General features: G+C 40.6%; 1 protein-coding gene across 1 annotated transcript in view; it reads left to right on the top strand.

Moving 5' to 3' along the window:
* The window catches only part of lztr1 (leucine zipper like post translational regulator 1), a 53,416-nt gene extending 36,042 nt beyond the window's left edge, over nt 1-17,374 (top strand). The window contains exons 17-21 of the mRNA XM_068005584.1: nt 737-863; nt 5,818-5,967; nt 7,195-7,300; nt 9,478-9,558; nt 15,400-17,374. Of these exons, the coding sequence (XP_067861685.1) occupies nt 737-863; nt 5,818-5,967; nt 7,195-7,300; nt 9,478-9,558; nt 15,400-15,516 (581 nt within the window). The 3' untranslated portion in view covers nt 15,517-17,374. The remainder of the gene's footprint in view (nt 1-736; nt 864-5,817; nt 5,968-7,194; nt 7,301-9,477; nt 9,559-15,399) is intronic.
* The last annotated feature ends 578 nt before the right edge of the window (nt 17,375-17,952 follow it).

Below are 17,952 nucleotides of genomic sequence, written 5' to 3'. Positions count from 1 at the left end.
TTCTCCTTGTGGGAGAGACTAGAACTAGCGGCCACAGTTTAAAAATAAGGGGTCTCCCATTTAAGACGGAGATGAGGAGAATTTTTTTCTTTGAGTGTCGTGAGTCTGTGAAACTCCTTTCCCCAGAGAGCGGTGGAGGCAGGGTCATTGAATATTTTTAATGCTGAGTTAGATAGATTCATGATTAACAAGGGAGTCAAAGGTTATAGTAGGTAGACGGGAAAGTAGGGTTAAGGTCACAATCAGATCAGCCATGATCTTATCAAATGGCAGAGCAGGCTCGAGGGGCCGAATGGCCTACTCCTGCTCTGAATTCGTATGTTCATATGTCAGGAGGACTGAGGCTTGGAACCAGCAGCTGATGAAATAGAATGCAATGGTCCAGGAGCATTGAAGCTTGAATCTGGCTCAATTTGGCCCAGACAATGGTTGTGGTGGGTGGAAGCGGAAGGAAAATATCTCGACTCAATAGTAAGGTGCCCCAAAACAACTACTCCTCTACCACATACAACTGTTGTCCGTCTTTTTATCCTGACATCAGAGAGATGCAGTGAAATATTCAACCATTGGTGTCATCCCCCCCCCCCCCCGATACATGTCAGTGGACAGGAATGCTTGTGGTTTATTAAATCTATTGTCAGTTGAAGAGATGTTTTATTTTTATTCTGTTTGTTAGAATTCACTTGCAAAACAAATGTTTCTTCTAACCTATAAGTATTTTTTATTTTACTGTCAGGCACTTCTCTGGTCCAGGATATGAAGAGCTATCTGGAAGGAGCAGGCATGGAATTCTGTGACATAACCCTACTGTTGGATGGTCATCCTAGGCCAGCCCACAAGGCAATCCTAGCTGCCCGCTCCAGGTCAGTAGCAAATTAAACTCTTCTACCCATCTCTTTTCAGATGGCCACTTGACTTTCTCATGGCAACAAAGTTGAATGCCATTCAGAACTGTCAGTTCTGTCAGTTCAATAAAATTGCTGGACTATAACTTGGTGTTGTAAAATTGTTTACAATTCAGAACTGAGGAGTTTGAGTCCTTCTTAATTTTAAGTCAATGAGTTTACAGACTTTTTTTTGTATATTTTGAATTTACTTAACCCTTACAGCTGCTACTAAAGCGAAACCTGCGGGAGTGAATGTGAATAGACGAAGCATGGAGGAGGATGGCACTGTTATTACACTATAGGTTCCTTAACCCGCACTTACTCAAAGGTACCAATGATACCTTTTTTTTTAGGATTGCCTGTAATGGTTTTTATATGCTATACAGGAGCCTTTTGTCATAATTTGCAAACTGCTGCATGTGCGACATGAGCAGCGTAATATATTAACTGGTATGTATCTCCAGAAGAAATACAAGACTTAAAATGTATGGAGTAGTTAGATTTTCACTGCTTGGGCCTATTGTTGTTTTGTGTATGTGTGTATATTATGTATCATATAAAAAATATTTTTTTTTAAATGAGTATTTTTCAGAGAACCATAACTTTTAGAAAGGAGAAATATATAATTCCTCCCTCCCAAACAGATATAACAAAGAAAAAGGACCTAGCATTGCCACTATCTAAAGTGAGCTTTGGTGATGATGTGGCCATTTTCACATTGTAGAAACAGACTAAGACTGTTCACAGTAAAATTACTAGAAATGATGGTCCATTTAATTTTCTTTACAGATCATAAATTGAGTAATCTGATTGATAACGCCTCTTGCATACTTAGTGTTCCCCTTTTAGAAGACTTTGTTACATCACCAATTACATGGATACATGTATCTTTAGGCACTTTTTAAAACTAGCATGTTTAACCCACAGTGACTGCACAACAAGGTGGGATTAAATATAATTGTAAATTTCACCATACTCCTGTAATGTGTAGTTACTATTTAAACCCTTACAGAATGCATGTTGCAGAGACTGAAGCGCAAAATCCAGCTCTTTCTGGCTTTATTTCGTGTTTTTTTTTAAATAGTCTTTTTTAAATACACTTTCTTAAGTATAGTGCTCAATTTAAAGGAGCAGTAGGTTTTACAATTGTGGCTGAAAACAGACCAACTAACGTACTAACCATACCTTTTTATATGATAGTTCATTAAATTTCACCTTGTACAATGGAATTGTATACATTTGCAAAGAAAGATTTTTATAATAATTACCAGTGTATTCATAATTGGATTTTTTTAAAAACTGAGAATGCCTGTAGAGCTGCTGATGCTAATGTGAACATGGGAATTCAGCCAGGAAATGAAAATTTAATGGCACTGGTGCCCATAAACAGGCAATAAAATACTTCTGCATTGAGCGCAGACTTTACAAAAACTAAATCAAACAAAGTAAATTGTCAGTATGTCTGCTAGCTCTAGCAAAGATCTGGCATGGGCACGATAGGCCAAGTGACCTCCATCTCTGCTGTAAACTTTAATGGTTAAGCACCGACGTCGCCAGGGAATGCTATTCCCTCTGGGAAAGCTATATTTTTTTATATAAAACATTTTGCCTGGCATGCTGTGAAGCTCCGAATCACTTGGTATCACAGTAGTAATGGTCAAGGTGGAGAGAAAAAAGTGGACACCGGCAAGAGGGAAGAACTTTTGGATGGGTTGAGTTTTTTTGGGAGGCTTTTGAAAGTAGAAAGGGAACTGGCAAGGTGGAGCGATCTAGGGAGGTAGTTCTACAAGGCAGGGCGTGTTGCTGATAGAATGGCCACTGGTTGCAGAGAGGGAATAAGGATTAATCTGATGTCTGGAACAGCAGCGAGTGTGGGGATGTATGGCTGCAGGAGGTTGTGGAGGTACGGTGGAGTGATGCCTTGGAGGGACTAGAAAGTGAGAATGAAGAACTTAAAATGAACTTGCAAGGCCACGGGGATTTTTAAAAAAACTAATAGCAGAAGTAAGCAGTTACTGGGGTGATAGCATTGGATCATGGAGCGAGAGGATACAGTCTCAGAACTATGACAAGCAGACAAATGCCAAGTTGAGGCTGCGGTGTTTCCTGGTAAGGGGAACAAAGTTCATCTGGATAGTCCAGTTTGGGTGGTAATCACACCTTCTAGCAGTTAGCCAACGCGGGTTATTGGTGGATGTCTCGGAGCAGGCTGCCTGCCCTCAATAATAGAGGCATATGTCCAGGTGGACTGCCATATGGGGATAATTTGCTTACCTTAGAATAGTTACTAATTTAAGAAAACAGTTGTGCAATTTTTTTGTTCATGTTCCCTTTCTTCTGCTCCTCTGCCTTTTTGAAGATTAAAATAGTTTAACTTATTTGGAGCAATCTTGCTATTTTGTTCTGCTGCTTCTACTGTCAGTTTTCAAGCTGGGACCCACATCGTTTTTTTTTTAAAATTGTCTTTGGTTGAAAACTGGTTCTAAAGGCAAGTTTTTCAGCCAGATGGATTTTTGAAGTATAACTTCACTTTTTGTTTTGTTATCTTCTACTAAAATTAGAAGCACAAAGCACTCGGACGTAAATGGACATGGCAAAACCACTTATTTCAACAGTGGTGCTTGGGTGGAGAGGTGGTTAAATAACTCAAAAAGAAGATAATTTTCTTCTCCCTAACAAATTGGCAGAGATAAGTTCAGAGTAAATCTCACTGTATTTTGTATCTCAGGTTAAAAGAATGCTCCTACTGGTCTAGCAGTGACATTTTCCAGTACTTTTCCTCTTTGAGAGCTGAAATATGGGCAGTTTTGTGCTGTCGACTTGCACTCTTTGAGTTGAGACTGTCGTACTCATTTCATTTTGCCCCCTTACATCCAGCAGATCGAGGAGACTCTCATCATGTCAGTCTACACTGTGTTCAAATCGGGTTTCCTGGGTGAATGAATAGCAAAATAATGGCAGTTCAAAGTGCTCATGGCTGTTGGAAAAAATGGGTTTGAAGGCCAATGGCTCCCCCCTCCACGCACGCACGCACGCACGCACGCACGCACACACACACACACCCTTGAGTTCTTCTACCCCAAATGCTGTGAAATTTGTGGTGATTTGTATGTTGTTTTTATAAATATTTCACTTTGATTTTGTCCCAACAAAACCTGTTATTTTTTAAAAAAAACTGTTGTCTTTTAACAATCTATTTGGGCTCTTGATTGCATTTCCTCTAGTGATTTGGTCTGTGGGGACCACATTGCTGTTAGTTTGATCAGTCATGGTTTCCATGGACCGATTCCTGCAATTCCAATTGGCATCCAGCCTCCTGGTTCCCACGGATCTCCCAGTCTCCCTTTTGGTTTTGCCTCTCATGCACTATACTCTTTAGACTGGCATCTTGCTCAGGCCCAGCTCTTTGACCTCCTTAAATTTGTCCTTTGCCCAGGGTTGGACACTACACATTAGGTGGCTCCAGCTTGCAGCTCTCACCTATTCCATGTTTTTGACACCTGGCTGCACCAGATCTTCACCCACCAGGTCTTCCTCTTTCCTCACCTCAGTGCAGGGTCTACTGCTCTCCCTGCTTGCTCTCTTTCAGCGAGAGTAGTTGGTTTACACCCAGGAGCAGCTTGCAGACGAGGGGTAGCCACCTCCAAACAGCAGGAGGTGGAGTGTTAGAAGTCCAGCAAGGTGCCTGGATGGCTGGTGACTTGAGAGCAGAGACCCAGACTTCTGTGATTATGGGGAAAGAAGATATTGGAACCTCACCACAGCTAGTTTTATTAATTAATTAAGTATATAATAAAATGGGGCCAGTTTTGGTAACTCTTTTTCAGTTTATAAACAATAGGCAGGTCCAGTGCAAGGTGAGTGTTAGCCAAACTGCATTCCAGAGGTCTGCTAGTGATTCAATCAGATTGCTGATTGGTCTCCTGACATTGGCAAGAGATAAATTCAGAGAAAGGCTCCCTCTATATTGTATCCCAAACTTAGAAAAATTGTCCCTACAGCACCAGTGTGCCATGGTGAGGGACTGTGACTGAGGCAGATGAGGGGCACAGATTGAATTATTTATGTAATGGGGTGGGGGAGGGACATAGATTATCTAAATGGGTGTGTAAGTGGCACAGATTTTTGATGTGTACTCAATTTTTAAAAGTTTTTAATCTGTGAACGTCACAAGAAATGAACCCTATTGGATAACAATGTACTGTTTGTTTCTGGGGAGTAATGGTCTCGGCCTAAACCTCAGCTCCAGTTCCAATGATGCGCCGCCAACTGGACCATGCAGCAGCAGGGAGAAGAAAGAGTCCAATTTTATAGATTCATGAGCAAAGCCACAGGAGATCAACTAGTGTTAATAAAAAACTGGATGGTAGTTAATTGTCTCAAAAGTGCATTAAAATATGAGTCATGAAAGCTGCTTATGGTATCCCTCCCAAAGAAAATTACAACTTCCTATCCTCTATCTGAGAGTTTTGTTTTTGAAAACTATTTTTAACCAACTTTAAAAAAAAAGTGGTCAGAATGCTGCCCCTGAGCACAACTGATTCCACCACCTCCATGCTGTCTTGATATTGTGTCTTCATACAATGGAAGACACAATAGTGCACGTATTGTCTCTAGTACCATGTGCCCCTGAGGAAAGCTGGGGCTGGGTGGACTACAAATGTCAAGGAGTGCACTGTTAACACAAGTAGTTCAAGTTTAATTAAGTTGTATCAAAATAGGTCATTTTAATTTTGTTTTTCATTTGGCAGATTTAATGATAGAATTGCAACATTAATGGGTTTCCTATGCAAACAGTAGCATGTTAAAACACACTACTCTGTGAAGTTGGTTTTGATTACATTTATTGTATTAGAGACTTTGACCTGACAGTAAATGTGCATTAATGTGATCTTGTTTTGAATATTGGTTTGTGTTTGATGTTTTCTAGTTATTTTGAAGCTATGTTCCGATCTTTCATGCCTGAAGATGGGCAGGTCAATATCTCCATTGGCGAAATGGTGCCAAGTCGACAAGCTTTCGAGTCACTCCTTCGCTATGTGTACTATGGTGAAGTCAACATGCCTCCAGAGGATTCGCTGTATCCTTTCTTAGTGCATGGCTTACTTACACAGCAACATTGCCACCTTTTCCCTACTAGGCTTGCACTTCTGAACAAACTGTGCTCTAGTGCTCTACCATGCTATAGTGTGAGTAGTAAAGTACAGATTCACATCTGTTCATCTCGCAGCAAGCTCACAGTTCGGATCATGTTCTCAGTGGATGGAACAAGCGGAGGCTAGCTGGTTTTCCAAAGGAACGTGGGGAAAATTTGAGTGAAAACTGGAATGCGAATTGCCTAGGCCAGTCTTGGGAGCAGTGTAACCTTTTCCCATTGACTCGGGAAATTATGAATGGCAGTGAAAATACCTGAAAAATAAGAACTAAAAGGGAGGATTTCAAAATGCACTGTAGACATCTGAACCTCATTGTCTTGTTTTGTGCAATTTCACTTTCAATGATGGCCATCCTGATCAATAGAAACTAGTTAAATTAACTAACAACTGGTGTTTGATGAAATGGTATAAGTAGGTTTAAAAACATAAAGAAGAAATACTGGTGAGAGAAAAATCCTTGGTTATCTCAGTCTGTAAGTCTTTGTTTCATATATTCTGGGATTGCCATCCTCCGACTGTGCTACTTGCTGAATTTACAAATAAAGTATGTGGCAAAATATATGTGCTGAGTAGGATATTGCTGGAAATGCTACTTGCGACACTATGCTTCTGATGTAGCTGTAAACACTTGCAGGTGGCTCTAGGATTGGTGCTGATGAGGTAAGAATATTTTGAATTCTCTGCAGTGAGATCTCGATTTGAACTGCTCCATATGAGGGAGGAGAGGTGGTAAACAGATGTCTTGCATGGAGGAGGAGAAGTCGAAGGGTGGGGTTATCCAGACCATTCTCTTGCCTCTCCTAATAGTTTGGGTACAGATTGCCATTGGCACAGGCCTCTGAAGGAGAGTGGCACAAGTGAGGGAGGAGGGAAGATGAGACATAAGAGGAAAACTATGAATTTCAAATGTTAGGTAGTAAATGTCAATAGAAACATTGTCAGCATCTATTGTGGGGGTTGGGGGGGGGGGAAAGGGCAGTGAGTGCTGAGATAGGTGCCTGTTAAACTTCCAGCTACTTTACTTGCTGTGTAATCATAGTGGCAGGAATGGCTGTTTTCACTGTGCATGCGGTTTTGACGAGTTTAAATTTGTACAGCCATTAATCCCATATTCACCATGAGCCAGGTTTCTTTGACTTCTCTCTTGACAGATATTTGTTTTCAGCACCTTATTATTATGGTTTCACAAACAACAGACTGCAAGCATATTGTAAGCAGAACCTGGAGATGAATGTGACAGTTGAGAATGTTCTGCAGGTGACTTGTCTTTTCTGCTTTCATTGCAAATATGCCATCCCATCTATCTACTTTCCCCACAAAGATTAACTACAGTTCAGAATGTCCATCCCGATTGTTAGTGCACCTGACAGTTCTAAATGGAGCTAGTGCAAAGCATATATATTAAGGAATTACGCTAGCACTTACCCTTGATCAGACTGTTCTTGGTTATTGCCTTGCCTCCTTGCATATCCTATGAATGTTTCGGTCCAAAGGGCACAACTTGAGTATCTGGTGCAAAACTGCTTTAGCCATCAATCACTAGATGTGGCTGGACCACATCAAGTGCTATCGGGCCTCACTCTCCTGCCAAAACTACACATTACTCCAGGATCATCCTGGCTTCTTTGCTCCACCACCAACCATCTCCTTAAACCCCTCTCCCCTGCCCCCTCCACCATTACCTCCAGCAACAAATGGGAGGAGCTTATGGATGTCATTTAGATTGAGCCCATCCATTCAGTTGCCTCTCCTGTTTTTCCCCTTGCCTGCCAAGCTAAAGATCCCTTCAGGCTTGCCCTGATGCAGCATCTCCGTCAAGCTTCTCATCTCTCCTATGTCGTCGCCGAGCTAATTTTGTCCATGAAATCCACCTTCTGTTCCCTTGATTCCACTCCCACTAAATTGCTGACCACCCAACTTCCCTTCCTGGCCTCATTGCTAGCTAGAGTTGTAAATGGTTCCCTCTCCTAGGGTGTTGTCCCCTTCCCTTTCAAAACAGCCATCATCATGCCCCACCTCAAAAAAGCCCACCCTCAACCCCTCTGTCAATGTAAACTACAGCCCATTCTCCAACCTCCCTTTCCTCTCAAGCCCTTGAACAAGTTGTCACCTCTCAAATCTGTGCCCATCTCTCCTGCAACTCCCTATTTGAATCTCTTGAATCAGGTTTCCACCACTGCCACAGCACTGAAACGGCTGTAACCAAGTCTTGAAATTTTCTATGACACTGACCTGAATTGTCCTTCTTTGCCTCTGCAGCCTTTGACACGGGTGATCATACCACACCATCTCGTCTAACGGCTCCCCTCCATTGTCCAGTTCGGTGTGACTGCCCTTGCTTGGTTCCACTCTTATTTGTCCAATTGTAGCCAGAGCATCGCCAGCAATAGCTTCTCTTCCTGCCCTTTACCATGTCCTCTGGAGACCTGCAAGGATCTATCCCTGGGCCCACTTATCTACATTCTGCCCCTTGACCAGATCATCATGTATGCTGATGCCATCCAGCTCTACCTCCATCACCTCTTTTGATCCCTTCAATGCCTCTATTGTCAGACTGTTTGTCCAACATCAAGACTTGGATGAACTATAACTTACTCCACCTAAATATTGGGAAGACCGAAGCCATCGTCACTTTCAGCCCCTGCCACAAACTCCCAATTCCTTGCCACCCATTTCATCCACTTCCTCAGCCACAGACTTTGGCTGAACTAGAATGTTTGCGACGTTGGTGTCCTGTTCGATCCCAAACTCAGCTTCCGACCCCATATCCTTCGTCACAAAGACCGCCTACTTCTACTTCACCCACCTCTGCCCCATCCCTATCTCGCACCATCTGCCGCTGAAACCCCCATCATACCTTTGTCACCTCCAGACGACTATTCCAATGCCGGCCTCCCATCCTCAGTAAATTTCAGCTCATCCATATCCTGTCCTGCTCAGTGTCACCTCTGTCCTGCTGATCTACATTGGCTCCCAGTTCCCCAATGTCTCAAATTTTAAATTCTCATCCTTGTGTTTAAATCCCTTCATGGCCTCCATGCCCCCTATCCCTGTAACCTCTTCCAGCCCTACTACTGCCCCCCAAACTGACCTTTCCTTTGATTCTGACCTTTTGTGCATCCCCCTCTGCCTTCACACTAGCAATGGTGATTGTGCCTTCAGCTGCCTAGGCCCTCTGTTCGGGAATTCCCTCCCTAAAGTTCTCTGTGTCTCCACCTCTTTTTCCTCCTTTAAGAACATTCCTTAAAACCCACCTCTTTGACCAAGCTTTAGATCATCCCTCCTTGTACCTCCTTTGGCTCAGTGTTCATTTTTTGATTATGCTGTGAAGTGCCTTGGATGTTTTTCTGCATTAAGGCATTATGTAAGTTGTTCAGTCAACAAAATGAACATAATGGTGCTAAATAATTTAAACTTTTTCCCTGTCTGTTTAGATTCTGGAAGCAGCTGATAAGACTCAGGCTGTGGACATGAAGAAACACTGCCTCCACATTATTGTACATCATTTCACCAAGGTAGGTAGGATCCTGTTTGGCTATGTGGGAGTCTGTTGTCCATTTATACCATCTTGGCTACTGCAGTACGGAGCCTATCCTCTTGTTTCTGGTCAGATCAGGTCGAGATCTGCTTTCTTGGACAAATCTGGAATGGAGATGTTACAATAAGTTCAGAAAAATCTGGCAAAAGATGTCTCACTGTCATAGTTGCTATATAGGTTCACAATATGGTTGAGGTTTTTTTTCACCTCCGTCTTGTGCTGTGCTTGTCTGACTGCCTGTCCAGCATCAAGAGTTGAAACTATCTACAACTCAACATCGGCAAACTGAACCCTACCCGTTTAGCTCTCACCGGTACCTTTGTGCTTCTGGCACTGACTCCCCTCAATGTCCGTGGCTGTTTACTTGGTTTGAGTCAAGTTGTGCACAGTCTCTCAACATTCTCTTTGACAGTGAACATTTTACTCCACATCCAGTCTGGTCAACAAAACCGCCTTCAGGATCTAGAATGTTGCCTGCATCTCCCCCCCCCCCCCACCCCCCCCCACCACCATCTTGTCCACTCCACTGTTGAAACCCACACCCACACCTTCATCACCTCAAGGATTGATTTCTCCAATGTGGTCCTCACTGATCTCTCTCTGCGTCTATCCTTCACTAACTTCAGCTAATTCAGAGCTCTGCAGCCCAAGTTCTTCGCCACACACATGTCATCCTTGCACTGGCTTCCGGTGCCCCGTCAACTTCCAAGGTCTTCATTTTCAAATCCCTCCCATCAGCTGCCCTGCCGTGGGGGAAGGATAATTTGGGGGAGAGTTGCACTTGGGCTGCTCAAGTGTAACTTCAAGCAGCTGCTTCAAAACAATACTGGCAGATGCCTGAAGGCGAGTTGCCTCCCTACTCTTGAGCACAGTTGGAATATTATCCAGGGAGACAGAGAGTAAAGGGATTTCATATTAACAAAAATAATTGTGCATTGGACCACAATCTTCTCTCTTATACTGAGTAAAGTGGCAAATATGTTTGGCTATATTCATTTGGCTTTATTTGGGGCCTGGAATCAGTTTATGGCCTTGTGGGCAGCTTGCTCAGTGCCACTGAAACCAACCAAAGACTTCATCTGGGTTTACAGTAACTAGTAATCTTGACTTTGATCTACTCTGGTAGATGTGCAATAAAACAATTGACATTGCAGTGCCCTGTTGTTGGGATTGATTCTGACCCAGATTACGTCTGAATGTAGCAGTGAGCAACCCGATTTTTCCCCATCTATTTTCCATCCTGTGGAAAAGTTCCCACAATGCTTTGTACTCAACTCAGATCTAGAGTTCAAACAGTGACCACTTCTATTCCACCAGTGCTGCTCTGTAACTAGTTGGCAAACTCGCCAATATGAATTTTGATTTTTCTCCTTTGCCCCTGTATAAGTTCCTCACCTCTGATCTATGTCTCCCAGACAGCTCGAGCTGAAATTGAGAGTTGACAGTTTGCAGGAGCCCGAGTCCTAGTGTACTGTAGCAGCACGTTAGAGCCCTGAGCCACTTGTGTTCATTATTACCTATGGAAAGGAGACCTCAAAAATTAACCCCGCATTACCCCATATTGTTAAAACCTAGAGATTTCTGTGATGATTGTGTTAATTCCAGGCAATTTGAAAGTTTTACTTAAATTGCCAAATGGATTTTCTACTGTCTGTAAACCCAGGTTGGCACATTGGCGTACCGAACTGTGAATACTGATCAAGTGACCAATTATGTTTGCTAAGATTGGTCTGAAACTGCTCTTAGTAGTTTGCCTTGCAGAAGGTAAGTCAGTAACGGAGGGCAAACTTTCCCAGTGCCCATTACGGCAGTTGGGTTTGTTAATGACGGGAGATTTAAATAATGAGAGTAATGACACGCTGCAGTTTATTCCATGTAGTGAAGCCAAAAAGTAGCAATGCCCCAATATCCACAGGGCTTAGTGTGCTGGTAATTTGAACCTGTGACAAAGACAGTGCTAGCAAGACAAAGTGCTTTGAGCAAGTGGGTCCAAGAAGTGAGAAATGAGTAAATCCATTCAGCAGTAGAGATATCACATTATGACCGATTATGAAGTACCAAATACCAAGGTGGAGTGAGTAACTGTGTGTTTTCACTGTTATGAAATACTGCAGCATTTTGAAATTAAGATCTGATTTGGAGTTAACTAGGATATTTACACTGGTTTTTAATTTGAAGTTAGTGGAACAATATGTTTGAGAATGTGATGAACACACTTGGTGCAGGGAGCTAATATACAATTGTGTTGATCACCAGAATTTAATGAATACTGGCATTTCACATGTTTTTTTTGTCCTAATTCCCGATCAAAGAATTTGGTTATTGCGATGACAATTTATTAGATATCTTTGCAAGTCATTATCACATGATATTGTGACATTGCACTTGAATGTGAAATAAAAGGTAAATTATACAAACAAAACACTTCAAGAACACAAACAAACTTGTGTTTTTTCATGACTGAACCATCTCTGAAGTTTTGACAGCTAAAATATATTATACTTTTTCAAAAAGAAACTGCTCATTACTGTACCTTGTTCCCAGGGTGTTTGTGTGTGATGCAAACTTTAAAACGTTTATGCCAAAGTATTTGATTTTACAGCATTATATTTTGCCGCAGGAAAAAATGTATCTCTGAGCACTCTTTGGGGTTTCTGTAATCCTACAAAACTGAGCATCTGATGAATGTAATATGCATGTATAACCTGATATTGATTGCTGCAATTGTTACATCCTATTCTTCCCTATCAAAGTGAAACACGTTTTCTATGTGGCTTCTTGTTTGTCTATTCTTCTGTGTCATTGAAAGCAATGTGCAATTTTCCAGCAGAAGTATTTCAACTGCATTATATGCTGAACCCTCAGTTGTTAGATTAGCAGCCTGCTCCACCAAAGCACAATTGGCTTTCGTACAATAAAATATGTTGCAAGAGGCAAAGGACGTAAATTTAAAGTTTCCCCTTTAAATCAATCTCCTTCTCACTCCTTAACTCTGAGGCAAATTGGTGTCCTTGCTCTGAGATGCTTACTGCTTAGATCAAACGTCTTGTTGGTTGGGAACAAGAAGGGTATTCTATGAATCTGAGCCAAGATGTTGAGCAGGTTAAGAAGATTCAAAGTTACATGGCTGGGTAGAGAGAAGAAAGTTCTAAAAGGGTTAAGTTTTACTCAAAAAGAGGGATAATATCTGTGTGCTGTGTGGAATATACAATATCTGTGCTACTGCTAGCCTCTGTTAGCCACAGAAGTTCAGTTTAACATCCTGGCACTAAGCGCCTTGGGACGTTTTACTATGTTAAAGGCGCAATATAAATGCAAGTTGTTTTCTGATGCTGTTCAGTTGTTCACTTTGTTGTGCTGTGAATAAACATACCTTGTTAAATAAATTCTATGTAATAAAGATGTTGCAAATTTTGTAACGGTATAAATCTCACCAAATTGTTTTTGTTAGAATCTTGCAGATAAATTAGTACTTCATTGCAGAACCGTAGCAGCCACAAATGCTAATTGGCATAAATACATTTTTTTAATCCCTCACGGCAATAACTTTCTCACTAGCCATTTGTGAAGTCAGAATGACACTAAATAAAATAACCAAACATTGTCTTCATATTTTTTAAATACTAATTTGAATCTTTTTATGAAAGTTCATATACTTGTGACTACTCTGCCATTGCAGCTGTAGAACTGATGGTAGTCTTGCCTGACTTGCATTCCTGTTTTCCCTAAGGGAGAGCACTAAGCAGGAATCCACGAACCACCATTCTATAATGTAGGTGACGACTGTACACCAACGAGCCATTGGATTCTGTGCTTAACATTTTATTCTATAGCTCTGCCTATTCCTTGATTTGAACCCCTACAAACAATCTGAGAAATTCACACTAGCCTGTCGGCATCTGAAGGATTTCAATTCTACTTTGTATCATTCAGTATAAAATCTTACACAAAGTTACTTACGCAGCTGTCATGATAGCAAACTAGTGACTAGGCCACCCTTCTAGTTACATCATTGATTTATTTTTTATTTTATTGAATGCAATTCATATGAAACTAAAGGCTGCTCAAGAGTGAGTTTTTAAAAACAATTTTTAAATTTTGTTCTGAAATTTTGATCAGGCATGAATTTGCCCGAAACCTGAATGTTAAGCTAGTTTTGTCATAATCTACGTAACCGATTATTGCTGCATTAATTCATGCAATTTCCTTCATATTTCATGGTTAATGGTCCATACTAAACATAGTTATTAAAGGATTGGAAGATACTTTCAGGAATTCTGTTCCTTTAAGAGTGAACTACAAAATCCTATTGTATGACCTTTTCCCTTTATACAGTACCCACATAGTATCTATCCTTAGTTTCTTCATTTGCATTCATACTGCTTTTACAGATATTAGTGAATGGGGAGAAAACTGGAAAAAAGCATCTGCATCTACATTTACTTAATTTGCAGGAAGAATTTTTTTGATTCTACTTGTAACTGATTCCGACCAATCAACTTTGACTTTGCATCGTGTAATTTTCTACTAAAGGTTCCGAGAAAAATGCAAAACATCAGCCTGAAAGGCAGGAAGTGATCATAAAATTCTCATCGCACTACCAGTGCTTTTAGGATAGGGCAAAGTATGTCTTTAAGCCGGATCAATCAACAAACCACTGTGCTTGGGAAAACTCTAGAAATATTCCCCAAACCAGTATGAGGGCCCTGAATGCTAACTCTGTGCTCCCACCTGGCAGTATGCCAAGGATCTCCTATGGACACTGGGTAAACTAACTACAAAAAAAACAATCAGCAAAACTATTGTTTAGTGAAATATCTCAGCTGCCAGTCATAACTAGTGAGAAGAGAAAGTTAATCACACAGCAAAATCTGCAGGCAAAGCATGGGCTGACTTTTAATCGTTGTTTAAGCAGGAATCTGCAAAGCTGCTAGATGTAGTAATCTGTTTACAGTCACCAAGTATTACATTTTTGCACCTGGCTCCAGCTGAGGACATACTGTATGACAGAACCCTCCAGGTCTCTGTTCTGGTTCCTAGTTGGACAGCTTTTGGGAAAGTATCCATTGAAACTGTACATGGAGAATGAATGAGAAAAAAGATATATTACTTTACTGAAGGAGTATTGGTTGTAGTTGTAATGGATTTATGCGCTTCTACAAGTCAACTTCCACAACTATTCCCCTGTGCACTTGGATCTGAATGAGGAAGTGATGCTTGTGTATATAGGATTTTAATTTGCATAACTCCATGTTTCATAAAAGCTCAATGGTATTCATATCTTGTGTTCCCCTTTTGATTGCCTGTGATGTCTAATAAATATTCAGTTTTAATGGACATTGTATTCCTGAATTCCCCCCCCCCACCCCCACTAGCAAATATATTAAAAATAAAAATAGACAATACTGGAAACACTCAGCAGGTCAGGCAGCATCTGTGGAGAGAGAAGTTAACATTTCAGATTGATGACCTTTCATCAGAACTGGTTTATACAAATATACTGACTTGTTTTCTGCCAGACCAAAGTTGTTTTTGGGTTGGTGGGTGCAGTGTGAGGGGCTCATGGAAGGTCCTGAAACCCACTCTGGTATTGTTCTGTTAATCTGGCACTTTGCTGTGTTTTACTGATGCAGGTGAGATACTGTCTGTTCTCCTTCATTGTTACAAAGAGATACACAGATGGACAGTGTAGTTCAGTTGTGTGTCTTTCCAGATCTTACTGAAAAGATCTTACTAATTCAGTTTAAAAGCTTGTTATATACCCCTCTTGTTTCCTAATTTCTTAAATCCATTTTTTTTCCTTCCCTCTCTCCCCAAGGTCTCCAAGTTGCCCAACCTACGATCCCTAAGTCAAGCGCTGCTTCTCGACATCATCGAGTCATTAGCCAATCATATTTCAGACAAGCAGTGTGCCGAGCTGGGCTCGGATATGTGACAATTAATTTTAAGCACTGATTCTCAAATTGTTTTAGAAACTTTGCTCTCTTGTGATCCAGATGAGTAGTATTTATTAAATATATTAAGTAAAATTCTTTTCAGTAGGACAGTTAGGATACAAAGGTTCAAGCTGTTTTGAAATCAGTGTTTGATTCAGGTCCTTGGCTAATGATATTGGCTGGAAGAAAAAAGTATCGACATCCTACCTTTTTGTTTGCTGGTTCAAACATAATAAAGGTACACATAATTTTATGTTTTTTTTTAAATGACACATGGAGAAACTGTATCAGCCTTCACTCATAAGAGGACTTGTACAATTTAGCCATGAAATTTAAAAAGAACAAACCTATTTCACTTTCTGTCATATATTCTCTGTCCTTCTAAAGTTATAAATGTAATGAATAAGACTGACATTCCAAGTGTGCATGTGGAGGACACAGGTGGGTATCGGTCTCACTGGCTTAATTGCCCAATAGTTTTGAGTTCATCCAGTCCACTGTTACTGTTGTGTGATAACGGAGACGGCCCAGAGTCAGAGAGTGAGATTCCGGGACTGTAACTTTCGATTGATGTCAGCTAATGGAATATATGTCAAGTATTAGTTGATTAACACTGTATGTAAATGAATACTGATGGTTTTGTTTAGTGGGACCTGATGTCATAAGGATCCCACTTGCTTCCCACCAGGCATATCAATTAGCAGGCTTTGTATAGTATGAAAATATAGAAACCGAATGAGCCATGGCATTGATTATCATGACTGTTGTAATAATGTTTACAGAAATTGTGTAAAGACCTGTTCATACCACATATGTAACATGACTGATGTTCTGACAGTAAAAATCTCTCAATATCAATAAATCCTACATATGAAAAGATCTAAAATGAGGACTATTAATGTGGGCCAAGATGTGGCTCCCATCTCTTCCCCCTAGCAGCTAATTATGTTTGATCTTTTGCCTGGCTTTTATTTCTGTTGTTGCTGTTTTGCATTGTATCTTGGTACTACCTAGAAAAATGACTGCAAAACTTTTTAAGTGACTTATCTTCACTGCTGGATAGGATTAAAGTTAGATTAAGAGATTTCTTCATAGCTTGTCACTTAGAAGTGAGACACAATATCTGCTGGATGATCCCTAATTTTAAAAATATGCAGAAAAAAACACACGCATGCAGAGCAAGCAGTGGGTGGGAGATTTCAAATTTGTTACATAGCCCCCATATTCATTAGGCTGTGCACCGGGATGGTGTACATTCTCAGTGAATCATGGCCTTTTTGCTTGTCTGAAGTTAACTGAAATTCCCAGGGCTTCATTCGCCAGTAGTAATCATCAAACATCCTTAATCATCACCCTTGGAAAAATAACTAGAAATAGTGTGTATTGGTTATAATTTATATCATGTTGCTATTAAGTTGCATTTACAGTTTGTCATAATAGCATTATCTGGTTCTAAGTCAGACTCTGAAATGAACAAAAAAAAGCCAGTGAGTGAAATCCTACGTATGTGTGGTATAGCCGTGTCACTGAGAAGGCAAGTCATAATCTTTCCAACATTATGCCTCTCTAAACACTTGGGTTAGTTGCTGCATAACTTTTTTGGGGGTTGGGGGAGGGGAGGGGGGGGAAGGAGCTTAGACTGAGGCAAATGTATTCCAAAGTACATTGAGTAAAATGGTCAAAATTCACTTTGATGTTGGTTATATATGCTTCAGAATGTTTAATTGTATAACTGTAATGAAATTGTGAAGATTAATCAATGTGTAAAGTAACTTGTACATCTCATTAATGTTGCATTATTCTGTTTCTCATGCCTCGTGTAGGCTCTGTTTGGTATTCATAACACTATAAAGTAAGCTGTCATACATTTGTATTTAATTGTGGTAATTTTTATGTAGAATTGTGGAGAATCTAGGATATGACAGGTATATCCTATGCGGAGCAGTGAAGCCAAGGGACCATATATTAACAGCAGATAGGAGCAATGAATTGAGCAAAAGATAAGCCAATAATTTGGGGTAAAAACCCACATTTTGCTCGTTGTAGTAGTTGTATTCAGACCCTCAATGGACATAAGTCTACACTTGTAGTTTTCCCATATGATGGCCTCATTTCAGCTGTGCCTTTTGAGATGTAGGACCAAGCAGAAGCCAGATTCTTTCCCAAAGGGAGGGTGGAAAAATGAGGTTGAGTTTCCCTGGCTGACTTTCACACCCCACCTAATGACAATTACAGAGGAACATTTGCCAAGGCCAAAAGCAGCTCATGTTTCTCTGTAAACCAGGAATATGGAGTAAGGTAAGATGAGAAAATAACTAAAGGTCAGAGTATTCTCATCTGACATAAAAAAATCAAACTTGCAGACATATGATTAACTGTTCGACTTCCTGAATATTTTATTTAAAAAGTGATAATTTTAAAGTTATGAACTGGCT

Source organism: Heptranchias perlo, chromosome 25, assembly GCF_035084215.1.
Source record: "Heptranchias perlo isolate sHepPer1 chromosome 25, sHepPer1.hap1, whole genome shotgun sequence".
NCBI classification, from domain to species: Eukaryota; Metazoa; Chordata; class Chondrichthyes; order Hexanchiformes; family Hexanchidae; genus Heptranchias; species Heptranchias perlo.
The sequence above is the reverse complement of the archived record's forward strand: the minus strand, read 5'-3'. Positions and strand labels throughout refer to the sequence as shown.